Raw genomic sequence first — 12,683 nt, forward strand, 5'->3', positions numbered from 1 at the left:
GACAAAGCGATTCTAATTCTTGTCTATTTCTTCTAGCTGTATACTAACTTAGCAGTATACCAGTGGTTTATCTGTGCAGGTAAACTGGTGTATGTTGGAAACGGCGCTGGTTCCCATACTAGTTCATACATACACAGTATATTATCTGTGCAGGCAAACTGGTTGGGTATATCGAAATAGCTTTAGGACACTCATGTTTTTGTCTTTTAGTCCAATAACTTGTGTTCAAAGTCACACTTTATTTGACATAACATCATCATAGCGATCTAATACTAACATTAAATTATCGTTCAACTACAATTTATACCTTTCTGGCGGCATTCGCTTTGAGTTCCTGTGGCGAGGCGGCCATGTTGGAAAAGGGTACGTCAACGTTGAACTTGATGGAGTGCAGAAGCTGGACGACGACGTTGGAGACGTTCTTGAAGGAGAGCTTGCGACGCGACGCCGAGCCCAGACCCACGCCAGAAGGCAGGCACATCTGAAAACGGTATTTTTGTTAGAAAAAGTTAAGGAAGACGGTGAAAGCGGCGTGGCTGCTACACACATACTCTAATCAGCAATTCTAAAAAAAAAAACTGAAACATTGAGTGTAACGTACGTTTCGGAAATTACTTAACTGCCGCACTCAGAGCGGAACATTAATTACTTAAATGTAATTAATTAAATTTTTTTACATAAGCCTCATACATTATCTGTCAAACTCTCCATTAAATTGAAGGTTAATCGTAATTAAATGTCTCTGAGTACGGCGGTTAGAGTCTTACAATTTACCAAATTGAAATTTAGCAGTTTATTTTTCTATCAAGCCCATAAACTAATGAAATTCTTTATATTATTATCATAGATTATTATCATTGACTAAAACTATATACTGGCTAAAAAGCAAAATTCTTGTCTTTCAGTCTTCTTAAATGGCGTCTTATTAAATGTTGTGTTAATGTTTTAAGTTAATTTAACAGTAGGCTTTACCTTTATTATTCGTAGGCTTTACCAGAGTGTTACAATCTGTAATCACATAATTAGCGAGACGAGCTTTTGATAGTCTGCTCAATCATCTATGAACGTCCAACATAGGTAAAACCAGTAATTTTTCTATCGCCATTTACAACTGTATTATAACGAGTACATCTAGTAAAATCACACTTTCCCATAACGACCGGAACTTCGCCATACAAGGTCAACTCACTTTTCTCCGTCTGGGCGGCGGTATGATGAAATATGTCTGTATGGAGTGGTCGCGCAGGTACGCGTTGCGGCTGGCTCCGTGCCCCGACTCCACCTCGTATGCGCCTCCCAGACACTCCAGCGTCGCTTGAGTAATGTGGACACGTCTGGAATTACCAGAAGAAACATCAGACCAAATGAACTATTCCAAATACCAGACTAGAAACTAAACGAGCGCTCAACCAGTTTTAAAGAAAAGTTTGGTGGAAATTACAAACAAAGAAAGACGCACAAGTTCCAATTCTTATGTCGCGAGTCGCAAAGATCGCAGACTATCTCGCGCGCACAAACATGTTGTTGGCAAAAGTGAGTCTCGAGCCGTATGTTCTTTTCGTACATGCTCAGGCTCACCTGGATTTACAGTTTTGACACCTGGATTCTAAAACTGTTGTACTTACCCCGGCTCTCCTCCTGCCTCCATTTTGTTAGCAAAGGTGACATCGCGTGCTGTAGAAACTGGATTTACAGTTGTTACAGTCTACCTAGATTCTTCTTCCTTTAGAGCTTCTTTTTCTCTTAGAGAACTTACCCCGGCTCTCCTCCCGCCTCCATGTTGTTGGCGAGGGTGACGTCGTTGGACCAGACGTCGTACTGCCACTTGCGGAGGCCCAGCACCCCGCACAGCACGCGCCCCGTGTGGATGCCCACGCGCATGTTCAGCTGCACGTCCGTCGCCTCCACCACAGACCTGGAATAAGAATATTTTTACGTAAAGGGGTAAATCATTAGATACTAATAAATATATAGCTCCAAATTTACAATCCAATATTAATCATATTATACATTTAAAAAGCGCTATTTTCTGTTACTTGTTTACGAAATTCGAAGAGGAACAAAACTGGGGAGCACCAGCATCTTCTCATAGGGTGATAACTGATAACCCTCAAATGCTTAAAAACTAAAAAAATATAATGTGTACTGTAATACTAGTCCATTGAAATGTTACAATTTTAGGACCGAATATTGCATTTATTAGAGGACACAATTTTATTTTTGGGATATGTTGGGGGGGGGGGGGGGGGGTCAATAGAAGCTTAATCACAAGTTTGTGTAAGAAAAAAAGTGAAACATTTTTAAAAGGTTTATTATCACTGTTTAACTTTGTTTAATACATTGGATATATATATGGATGAAGACGTTATCATGAGTGACATGACTAAGAAATAAGGTTCGAATATTATTATAATAAATAAGGTATCATTTTAAAATACATATGATTATGATAGTTATTCCAAATGTACAGAGATAAAATATTTTACTCAGCACAAGAAAGAATTTATGTCGGAAATAAAATATCTCTTATCATAAATTCATTGTTCTTCGTATCTTAACAGTGGTTGGTAATACTAAAAATTGTAATTATAATTGAGAAACTGGCAACTGCATGTAGACAATAAATCATAAAGATGCACTGTAAAATATAATGTACTGGTAATGTGATCATAATTTAAACATCGTTATGATGATCAAAATAATCGGCCAAGTGCGAGTCGGACTCGCGCAAGGGTTCCGTACCATTAAAGAGCAAAATTAGGCCAAAAATAGTGCTTTTTTTGGAAAAGGACTTTGAGCAAAAATTCATGTACCTACCTGTTGTGTACCTAAGGTACACATTTTTGACAAGTACCGTATTGTATAACATGTTTTTTGACGGAGTTACTTTTCCTTAGTTTTTATTATTCGTAGACTCCAACTTATTCTACTGTCAGTGTAATACTGTGGTCCGAATGATAAATTACAGCCACAACTCACGGAACTAATAAACACAGACACAGAGATGTTTCCCAGCATTCACTAGCTAAATTTATAGCAAGGTAAAGTATATTTGTTTTGATACGTTAAAACCGAAGTATTCGGTTAGTTTAATATACATTCGGAAAAACAGTTTTATTTATTTGTGTTTCAAAGTATATATTTTCTCTGCGCTGAAAAAGCGCGTTTAGCCCGGCCGCACATTGTCGGAATTCTGATCAGAAACAGTTGAATTTCGCCGGACCGCCACCCCGCACACTATCCGAAATATCCTTCCGGCGAGTTCGAGCTCACTCGGTTCAGTACAAAATGTAAGAGACAGCGCGGACGTTCAACTGTTTCTGATCAGAAATTTCGGAAAATGTGCGGCCGGGCTTAATTAGGTAGGTACGCAAAAGTCTTAGGCTGCGTTTCCACCAGAGATGTGTTGCGAGGAATGTGCTTTTGAGAACCAATAGAATAGCTTCATTGACGTGAGGGGCTCAGCGCCGCGATGCTATTGGATCTTAATAACTTAAGGCCCTTTCAACGTAGGGCTACAATAGATAGATAGATAGACCATAATGGTTATGGTTATCTATTGTAGCCCTACGTTGAAAGAGCCTAAGGCTGCGTTTCCACCAGAGATGTGTTGCGAGGAATGAAAGAATGAGATGGCATGGCAAGATGGCAAACATGGTTATTAGCTTTGTCCACATTGTGCCTTTTTTTGTTCAACAAGGGCATGCGTTATAACTTATAGCGCAGTCAACAGCAAAGGTGTGGCATACCCGTGGTGCGCGTCAAAATCCACCCGCGTTGAAGGAAAAGTGTCATAGCGCGAGCTATGATTTCAACGCGCGTTACGGGCATGCGTCACGTTCGCTGTTGACAGCGATATAAGGCGGCATGCCTTATGAACTTGATGAACAGAAAAAGGCACAATGTGGACAAAGCTATTGATTAACCACGTTTGCCATCTTGATTATTCTTAACTTGACATAATCCGATCAAATTAAGGACTGTCATCTGCGTATGAATCAATTTATTTGATAGTTTCAAAATATATTTATAAGTAAACTACCGACACCACAAATCAGCCTTACCATTTTTGTGCAATCTAAATTTTTACAGAACATTTAATTTTACAGAAAATAATTTATATATACATGGGCGTACCCAGGTTCTGAGCCAGGGGGGGGGGCAAACTACCCAGGTTCTGGTGGCAGGGGGAGGCAAATTACCCAGGTTCTGGGCCAGGGACGGGGGCAAATCAGATTTTTCATTTATCAAAAATTATTAATTTTTTATTCTATATAAACACCTATGTATAGAATAAAAAATTAATAATTTTTTTTTTTTTTTTTTTTTAAATGGCCCCTATCTGGGACCTCTTGTTTCCCCTATACATAATACAGGACAATTATTACATGATTTTGCCTGGTTACATTATGTATGATTATTTTTAATTACTATTAATTTTTTACGTCTATTTTAAATACATCTCTTATACATTAATTTCAATACTAAACAGGTCTATCTGTGTTATTACGTTATACATACTTTATCTATTTACGCTAGGTATCTATATTTATTTAACTTCTTCATCTATTTCTTTCGTACTTACATTTTTCTATCTTATTCATGAGAATAGTCGTTCCCTGTTTGTTATTACATCATTACATTTCTTACTTCGATGGATGTTACAATAATAGACACAGCCTCACACGTGTATCCGATTCGACGTTGATTTATTACATTATAATTTTTACTAAATTACAATATCATACCGTAAGTGATTTCCATTTTGAGTAGTGCCGATTATATTTCATCACGCCTTATATGCCGATAAAATAAACTAAATTATATATGTTACAAACAATATTAAATAATGCTATTTTTAGTTGTAAAAATATTGTATTGCAAACAAATGGCAAAAATTCGTTTTCTTAATTTTTAATTTCTATAGATAAAAGTACTAGATAATATACTTAGTAGGGACGTCAACATGATCCAGCCATCCCCCTTCCCCCCCCCCCCCCCCCTCTGTACGCCCATGTATACATACATACTAGTAACCGATTCTCATACGTAAACTACCAAAACTAGAATTCTTTCAGCTTTTTGGTGGAATCATAATATTCTCTAAACTACGATAAAGTTATCATTCGTATATTAAAATAAGTTTGACCTATTTAAAATAATTGATGTGCACTAACTTCTGAGGTAAGTTTGCAGATGCTACTTGAAAACGGCTGCAATCCTCCGAGTTTCAAACTCTTTAGTGCTGCAGAGGTAAAACTTAGCCAGATTACAACTTTGCTGAACACAGCAGTATTGTAAATGATGGCATAATGACGAGACATTATCTGTCTACAATCTGTTATGTTATAATATGTATATTTTTAATAAGCATATAATTTAATTATTTTGTAACAAATAGAAAACCTGTAAGTACTGCAGTAAACATACACTTACAAGTTTTGTATTTTGAGCTGGCCGCGCGCCGCCGGCATCCTAATTCCTAAGCTTAAAAATTAAAAAAGCAGGACATATTAGGTATGTATATAGCTTATTTTATCTGCTTCACTTACTACGTCACGTCTCAACTTTTAAGTAAGCAATCAAAGGAGTGCAGCATTAGACCATGAACAATATTTACTTGTTGAAGCAGCATACACGAACATAGCTCCTGATTTACCTTGTAATAATATGACTGTATTCTGTGCTTGCGCTAAAGAGCAGTGGTGATTGTTTAAAAATAAATTGTTTATTTAAATGTTAGCGCTCCGTTAAACGTGTTTATTTATTTAAACACACATCTCTATCAACTTCACTACTAGTCTAGTGTTTAAATAAACGCTAGACTTTCCAAAACCGATCATGTGTTTGACTTATGATAATATATTCAAGTACCTACTTTTTTGCGATCTACGAGTATAATAACCACAGCAAAGTGACAGCTGTCAAAATACATCAGCTGCTTGTGTTAAACGCTGTCCTAATTTCTTTACAGTCGGCTAGGCATTGAATAAACTAGATTGTTGAATTAATTATTGTCTGAAATATTTTTCACATTCGAATAATACAATCATCATCATCATCATCGTTGGGTTAACGCCAAGTTGTCGGGCTGGATTCTTTGGCCAATGAAATCCTAGTTTATCCTCTTCAATATAAACAAAGTTAGGTTTCGTTTACCACAACGTGCCACATCCTTCCTTTAAAGCTGAAATTGTTTTAGACTTGGTGACATCATAGTTTTTAAACTTTCAAACCTAGAGGTTTAAAACATCTGCCTTCGTCAATTCATATTTTGAAACACAATATTTTTAAATTTGGATCTAAAAGTGTAAACTATCTTTAAACAAACCTTAAAGGTAAACAGTACATTGCATACTTCTAAATATAACTTAAAATATAACAAATCATAATATTAACAGAGGATATTACGTGATCGTTGAAATGTGATAGAGCTCCCTGAACCATATCTAAGAGGCTTAGAACGTTGGCTATACTGTTAAGACCTATATTGTAGTCTATTACAATAAATGATAATAATGTATTACAATATCTAACTCAAAACGTATATTATTATAATTTCAAGAAGTAAGATCACAAATATAGTACTGGAGCTTTAGAACATTTTTTTTTATTACTATCAAGCCAAAAAATTTGCTATGAATAAAAAAAAATGTTATAGGGCTCCCTGACTCTACCTTCACCATCGTTTTCATTTTTGCCTTCTGATTTCTAAGTATTAAATAATTATTTTCAACAAATAAAACCTAGTACAAATTATGTCGGAAAAAATTGAAACTGTAGGCAAATACGAGGTTCATTAAAACGGAAACGAACAAAATGTCGGTGCAGCTCTACACACTAGTGAGTGTCGCAGCCTCGCTATTATATAATTAAACATTTCAAGGGTTTGTCGCTATTTTCATAAAAATAAACTAGCCAAGTGCGTTGTTGTCGCATGGAGTTCCATAAACATTGCTGAAGATTTCAGAATGTGACAAGTTACAAATGTCGGTAGATTTTCATCGCTCAAATAAATTTTTTTGGAATCTTACTTATGGTTTATAAATGACTTCCAAGAAGCCTCAAATACCCGTTATTGATTTTTCGTAGTAAAAGGGAAGAAATAATATATAAATTATGTATTTGAATACTTACAGATATACATAAATTACTTGGCTACCATTTGGCTATCACAATATGTTTTTATTATTATAGACGCTTCTAAAATTATTTGTAAACAAACATCTCAATTTCAAAACTGCTCTGACCCAATTTCATTTATTTGTAATTCATTTAAAATTTACCACAATTTTAGTGTAGAGAATTGAAAACATCGATAAAATACATTGGGCTAAGACGTGTTTGTTTTTACTTTGTATGTTAATTTGTTTTAAACAAAACATTGACCGTGAGTCCGTGACCATCTGTAAACACGGTAATAATGTATGCACCTGCATCGCCCAATGTTTTAGCTCACAAACGGACTTATTTAATCTTTAAAAAAGTGACAAAAGTTTTTTTAAAACGTTCGAATTTAAAAATCTTAAAGCCCTGCACTCGAGTTTGGGTTAGGTTAGAAACAAAATTGAATCGTAAAATATCAATTTTGAACCAATTTTGTTTTATATTATCAACAAAACGGTGGTTAGGAAATGCACATATTTTTTAACTTTGCTTTGTTGTTAGCTCGTACGTTAGTGATTAAACTAGCCCTGATGGATGGAGCCATAGTTACGTACACGGAGCTCATACTAAGTAGTTATGTTGGATCCATTACACATAATAAACTGAGTCGAGTTCTTGGTTAAAGTTGTATGAAGGCAACTCTCCACCTTGGATGATGACGATAATAACCAAAATTGCCACCATGTTTGCGAAACATGTGCATTGGATTGCCACCATGTTTGCAAAACATGTGCATGGATTGCCACCATGTTTGCGAAACATGTGCATGGATTGCCACCATGTTTGCGAAACATGTGCATGGATTGCCACCATGTTTGCGAAACATGTGCATGGATTTCAGCAAATAATAATCATAGTCGAATATAATATGCCTCTCTATACTGTACTCGGCGAAACATGGCGGTAGCGGTCGTTGACTCCCTGTCAAAAACTTGTCATTTTCTATACAAAGCCGCGATTTACAACATCTGACACTTCACTGTCAATCGCGGTTTATATAGAAAACGGCAAGCTTTTGACAGAGAGTCAATGACCGCTACCGCCATGTTTCGCCGAGTGTAGTATAGACATTCATTATCGCTTCTATCGGTTAGACTACTCGTAACATAGAGCGTACATAACTGAGATATTCTAGACGCGTATTATGTTCGTTACTTGCAGTTATATTGAAATCTTACGAACTAGTATTTTTCATACTGGCCTACTATTTATAATTTATACTGTGGTCGAGTTGCAGCCACTTGCTTTAAGTGCTAGGTTGATCGTATTAATTGCATAGTGCCTATTTACTATACATATATTTACTTCAAATTCGAAATCCATACTAATATTATTTAAAAGCCTGTCTGACTATTTGTTACCTCTTCACGCTTAAGCTGATTCTAATGAAAATTCGTGTAGATACTTTCAGTCTCGGAAAAATGTGGGAGAGCCATGCTTCGGCACGAATGGGCCGGCTCGACCGGAGAAATACCACGTTCTCACAGAAATCGGCGTGAAACAGCGCTTGCGCTGTGTTTCGCCGAGTGAGTGAGTTTATCGGAGGCCCAATCCCCTACCCTAATCCCTTTCCTACCCTCCCCTATTCCCTTCCCTTCCCATCCCTACCCTCCCCTAGTACCCTATTCCCTCTCAAAAGGCCGGCAACGCACCTACAGCTCTTATGATGCTGCGAGTGTCCATGGGCGACGGAAGTTGCTTTCCATCAGGTGACCCGTTTGCTCGTTTGCCCCTTATTTCATAAAGAAAAAAAACTAGTTTTTAACTCGGAAAAAAGGTAAAGCTTAAACTTTTATGACACATTTAATATTTGTAAAAATTACTATCGGAAAACAACTTTAGTAACTGATAGATGTACTTAACGTACAGAAAACTTATCTCGTCAGTATTAAATGAATCTTCTATCGTGAGACTTACGAAACAAGGTTTGAATTATTAAATAGTAGTTTTGAGCGGGAGCTAGGTAGTATGCTTGGGAATGATGAGGAAAATTCCAAATGTAAATTAATGTCGAGGGAAATCTTCACATCATCAAAGAACGAGAGTTTTTTACTACTTGTAAAAAGAAATTAAGTGTCATTTTTATCCGCCACGGGCCACGGCGCGACGCTAAAGAATCCATCAAAAAAATCTCGTCAATAGCCATGTCCACACTATGCAATTTCATCTTCAATTTTCGTCATCAACTTTCATATTGGCGCATTCAATAATTGAATGCGTCAAGGAACGCAACGCCAATATTGTCATTTTTGAAGTTTTAGATACGGTCAGGGGGCATGCGTCGCGGTCATGCCTCACGTTCGCTGTTGACTGTGCTATAACGCAAGCCCTTGACGAACAGAAAAAGGCACAGTGTGGACAAAGCTATTGAACTTTAAATAAACTTCCATAGTCCATACTATCCATACCTACTAATATTATAAATGCGAAAGTGTTACCTTTTTACGCCTAAACGACTGAAACGACTTTTCTGGGTATCAAGAATGAAAATACTTTGAATTCCGGGAAAGGCTATGTCCTTTTTATCCCGGAAAAATGTACGGTCTTCGAGCGATTAAGGAATTTTGGCGCAGCGGAGTTGCGGGCGTCATCTAGTTTAAGATCATAATCGTTAAACCATCTGCCCTAGTAGACGAGTGGCAAACGTTTATCGTAAACGCTAACAAAATGTATGCGATTGACATACTTCGCTAGCGAATATTAATGTCAAATTCCATACATTTAGTGGCGTTGGCGTTTTCGATAATCGCTTGCCGCTTGTCTAGGCCCTCTTATCTGGGGTGTCTGAAATGTAAAATCGAGACGTCCAAGATAAATTATATTTCAGATTTGCGGTCGACGCTGGATTGCGGCTGCACTACCGACTGTTTCGGTGAAGCTGTTATTAATTTAAACGAGACGAACTTGTATATTACTTTATAATAATCGATTTCATGGCGAGAGCTTCAAGTATTTACTTGAAATAAATATACTTACCTAAATAATGACGAAGAAAAAACGATTAAGTCTGATAACAGTAAAATCTCTAATAATTATATTAATATATTAATTATAAAGTAATTATATTGAATACATTAATATAATAACATTTTTTTTCCTTTGCACTCCTAGCGAGTAGCGACGCGCTGTCTCCCAGGTTTATCTAATTAAAAATGTTAGATCGAGTATTATAGAGACGTAGCATAAAGGCAGAGTTTATACTCAAAGGGACATAATATTAACAACATAGGTAACGTTATTCCAAAATTTAATAAACACTTCTCCCTTTACTACGTTTTGGCTTTTAATTAAAGTTGAGAAGTTCAAAACTCAAAAAATTGATTTCAACTGTTTTACAGTATACCTATTTCAGTTGTGTATTGTAAGTTTTTGTATTTATAAAGCTTTTACTATGTAGCGTAGGAGTAGCCGAATTTTCGGTAAAAACGCTCGAGTGACGACGAATGTAGCGTAAAATATTTGAACCTTGTAATATTTGGGAGTTAACTGGACTATTACATACAGGAATCACCTCGCCATATGCTGCAGATGAGTTTTCAGACAGAGTCCTTTTTTGTATGAATAGCGAACACTCGCGTGAAAGACCTTTGAATTAGTTTAGTTTGTGAAAATGTGTATTATGTACATGAACAGATGGTCCATTTAGTTATTTCAATTTGACAACAGAAACTCTGAATTTCCAAACAAATAACAATTTAAAGTAATATGTGACTCGTACGGACCGTAGTAAATATTTTAATTCTTTTCCAGACTAATGGCACACGTTTTAACACGCACACTCACGTGTTGTAGGAAAAACCCGTGTTCCTCGTCACGTTTCTACCCCAGCATGGACGGACATCTGCCCCAAATGACACAAAATACTCGTAGGTAATTAAATTGTTTTGATGAGGTAATGGCAAATTAAAATATTGAACTTATATAATTATTATGTTTTGTTTTGATAAGGTAATGGCAAATTAAAATGTTGAACTTACATTATGTTTTAACGCGACTGTGTTAGAAGAATAGTTATGTTTTTTCTTCTAATGTTTGCGCTCTTGCAGACTTGGGTCCTTGTCGAGTTTGATAGGTATCATTAGGTTGTCATTGCCGTCAGAGTGGTATTTACTGGATAATCACGGTCTGGTTTTTGTGGTTAGTTTTTTTTGTTTATTACATCCATGTTCGAAATTATATGAATACTTTACGTTCCAATTCTGTTCGACAGACTATTATAAAGTTATATTCTTTTGTAATTAAAACTTCAATACTTGCAGATTAATATCGAAGAAGTTGCATAGCCAATTCCTTGATGCCGGCAGGCCGCAGGACCCCCATTCCCCGCAAGATGCTTAAGAGGATTCCACACCGCCGTTTTTCCATACAAACGCTCTCCCCTGTTTCCTCCCTGGATAAGGCCGGTAGAGTTATGATTTTTTTCCTGAATATCTATGGCCACTATTAGCATGTCCCTATGTTTTCTTTTTTTCATAATTTTATTAATAAAAAAGATAAGGACGTCCAAAAACCCAAAAAAATGGCCAGATTTTCCTCTGTGTTCAAACACCCAGAAAACAAAACTGGCTAAAATATACAAAAAAAATAAAACATAGGAACACAGCTCAAGCCTTGCTTTAATTCTTAATGAAAAAAGTACTTAAATCGGTTAAGTTTTGGAGAAGGAATCAGCGGACAACGAATCGAAGATTTTCTGTTCTTTTATTAGAACTTTTGTCGTGTTGTCTTTATCGCGCTCTGCGGTGGGAGACTTGAGATTGGTGAGACAGCAATACATTTTCAAATACCTATTTTCAATTTCTCTCGCCCCTGGTGTATCCTCTTAAGGGCTCATTTTCATTAGTCGTTAACTCGTACGATATACTTACAGCATACGGGGAGTCTATGACAACGAATGGCGCATGTCTATTGGTCATGGCATGATCTCCCGCACCCCGCATGCGGGCCCTATCGAAGAAAGGTATTTTCTCGGCGAAAAAAAGGTCTCCTCAAAATATTGGAAAACGGGAGACACTTCAACAACCGCAAACGTTGGACTACGTGTTACCATGTGCACGTGCTCATTTTACGGCGCTGCTAAGGGATTTTCTTCGTACGCCTCGATATCACGACGGTCGTAGACCTAGTTTAGCTAGCGCGGTAATGCGATAAGCTATCGCCACGTCAACCTGTGGCTATTGTTTGTTTTAGTTTACCTACAAATAAACACTAGAAGTTGCCCACAAATTCGTGCACGATGAAATTCTTTCTTCGCATGACCTTTGAATACTTCTAAGGGATAGATAGCTTCCACACCAGTTTCGTGACGGTGGCCAGTTTCATTGAAACCAGGCCAGCTACGCAGGAGTAATTTTATAGTGCCCAAGTGTGTGTGTAGTACACAAGAGCACTCTCTATTCCTTTACTCTCATAACCCAGTGGGACGGAAGACCGACACGAGCGGCGAGAGATCAGGCGCAGGGCCGACTTTTTACATGCCCATCCGACGCATGGATCATCTTACTTGTCAGACAATC

The 12,683-nt window shown here is 37.0% G+C and overlaps 1 protein-coding gene across 2 annotated transcripts in view; it reads right to left on the bottom strand.

Moving 5' to 3' along the window:
* LOC121731794 (Ca(2+)/calmodulin-responsive adenylate cyclase-like) overlaps positions 1-12,683 on the bottom strand; it is a 139,125-nt gene that overhangs the window by 12,148 nt on the left and 114,294 nt on the right. For both annotated transcript variants that reach the window (XM_042121421.1, XM_042121420.1), the window contains exons 8-10: positions 1,757-1,915; positions 1,190-1,334; positions 308-481 (exon numbers count right to left, since the gene is read on the bottom strand). In XM_042121421.1, the coding sequence (XP_041977355.1) occupies positions 308-481; positions 1,190-1,334; positions 1,757-1,915 (478 nt within the window). The remainder of the gene's footprint in view (positions 1-307; positions 482-1,189; positions 1,335-1,756; positions 1,916-12,683) is intronic.

This window comes from Aricia agestis, chromosome 11 (genome assembly GCF_905147365.1).
Source record: "Aricia agestis chromosome 11, ilAriAges1.1, whole genome shotgun sequence".
Lineage (NCBI taxonomy): Eukaryota > Metazoa > Arthropoda > Insecta > Lepidoptera > Lycaenidae > Aricia > Aricia agestis.